This window comes from Fopius arisanus, unplaced genomic scaffold (assembly GCF_000806365.1).
Source record: "Fopius arisanus strain USDA-PBARC FA_bdor unplaced genomic scaffold, ASM80636v1 scaffold00051, whole genome shotgun sequence".
NCBI classification, from domain to species: domain Eukaryota; kingdom Metazoa; phylum Arthropoda; class Insecta; order Hymenoptera; family Braconidae; genus Fopius; species Fopius arisanus.
In genome coordinates this window covers 289008-290452 of record NW_011887790.1, presented here as the reverse complement: position 1 = coordinate 290452, position 1445 = coordinate 289008, and the positions used below count along the sequence as shown (strand labels likewise).

Below are 1445 nucleotides of genomic sequence, written 5' to 3'. Positions count from 1 at the left end.
AATTGATTGAATGAAAAATGTTTAATGATCTGTAATAATGAGCTCGTCAATTCCCCAGTCCTCGTAGCTGTGGTCTGGGAGGTACCTTCGGATGACGATCGGAATTTTTCTCTGTTTTAATTCCTTCATGGCGATCTGCAGGGGATCAGTTTCGCCCTCGAGCTCCACCATGACTGGGGCACACATGGCAATTTGAAGAGCACGTGTGCCAAGAACTCTAGCCCTTTCATATCTACATTAAAAATTGCATAAATTACATTTACTTCTGCACCTTTTCAAGTCCAAGGAGTATTTAACAATATCTCAAGGTCTATCTCACATTTTAATGAAGCACAGGAAAAGTTGAGACAACAGAATATATAAGAATTTCTTATCAATAAAATAAATTATTGAGAACAGTTTAATTGAATTATGGTTATGAATGTTAAAAAATCGGTTATGATTCCAAATTAATCATCAGGCGGAAAAAATGATTACGTAGAAATAATTCATGGAAACCGTCATTGTCTGTAAAAATGAGTCATTCGTAATTTTTTAACAATACTTTTGTGGCGAGTGTTAATTGGCATTCCAATTTGAAATTTCTAAAATGCAAACAATTTCAAAACAGATTTCCCAGAAATATGGTTTTAACATAGAAAAATATAAAAAATTAAGAATAGAACCATTTTTAATGGTTGTTCGTTTTACCCTAGGTGTCCATATTATCCCAGTATCCCTCATGAGTTCAAACATACTTACTTCGTCATGTATCTTGTAGTTATCCTCTTGGATTTCTGAACACCAGCATTTCCTTCTCCAGATTGAAGCAATTCAAAATTATCTCCTTCCTCTTCTTGCTGCTCTAGTTCAATGTTGTCATCCTCATCTGCATCATCGAAATCATCTGCTACCCTAGAATGTCAGGAAAAATTCACAATTTTTGAGTTCTTTAAGAAAACGAATGACAAATCTCTTACAAGTCCAAGCCTCGTTGGAGAGTTTCACCAAGTCAAAAAAGGAAATTATAGTTAGCGATATTCTAGTCTAGTAGAAATATAATAACAATGTCTGCACGTCTTGTGAGGTTAAGTACTTACTCGTCTCCATCGAAATCGTCGTCTGCCATGATGCCCCAAGACTGTGAAAAGTCTAACAACCTTTATTTATCTTTAATTCAAAACCTCCACTCGTTTTGATAATATTCTTTTGGATATTCCATACAAAAAATGCAAGAATTGTATGAAAAAGGGCAGGTAAACGCAGAAGCCAGTTGATAAACAGTGAAAATGTGATGCAAAGAGGATTGACTAAAGTAGAGGCTCAGTTCTGGGGGTGGGAGTGACCCCAGAGGCATCGTAGTACTGTACCCCAAGAGAAAGATGTCGCCGACACCAAAACAGCGGACAAGTACCTTCAGACGTCGTACGTAGCGCTGTATAACGCCTTCTCCTCATGTGCGTTTC

General features: G+C 36.9%; 1 protein-coding gene across 1 annotated transcript; it reads right to left on the bottom strand.

Moving 5' to 3' along the window:
* Positions 1 to 5: 5 nt before the first annotated feature.
* RpII18 (RNA polymerase II subunit RpII18) lies at positions 6 to 1324 on the bottom strand. Its single transcript, XM_011307018.1, has 3 exons — positions 1080 to 1324; positions 742 to 894; positions 6 to 232 (listed from the first exon to the last, which is right to left on the bottom strand). The coding sequence occupies exons 1-3, from the start codon at positions 1106 to 1108 to the stop codon at positions 22 to 24; spliced, it is 393 nt and encodes a 130-aa protein (XP_011305320.1). The 5' UTR covers positions 1109 to 1324; the 3' UTR covers positions 6 to 21.
* Positions 1325 to 1445: the final 121 nt, after the last annotated feature.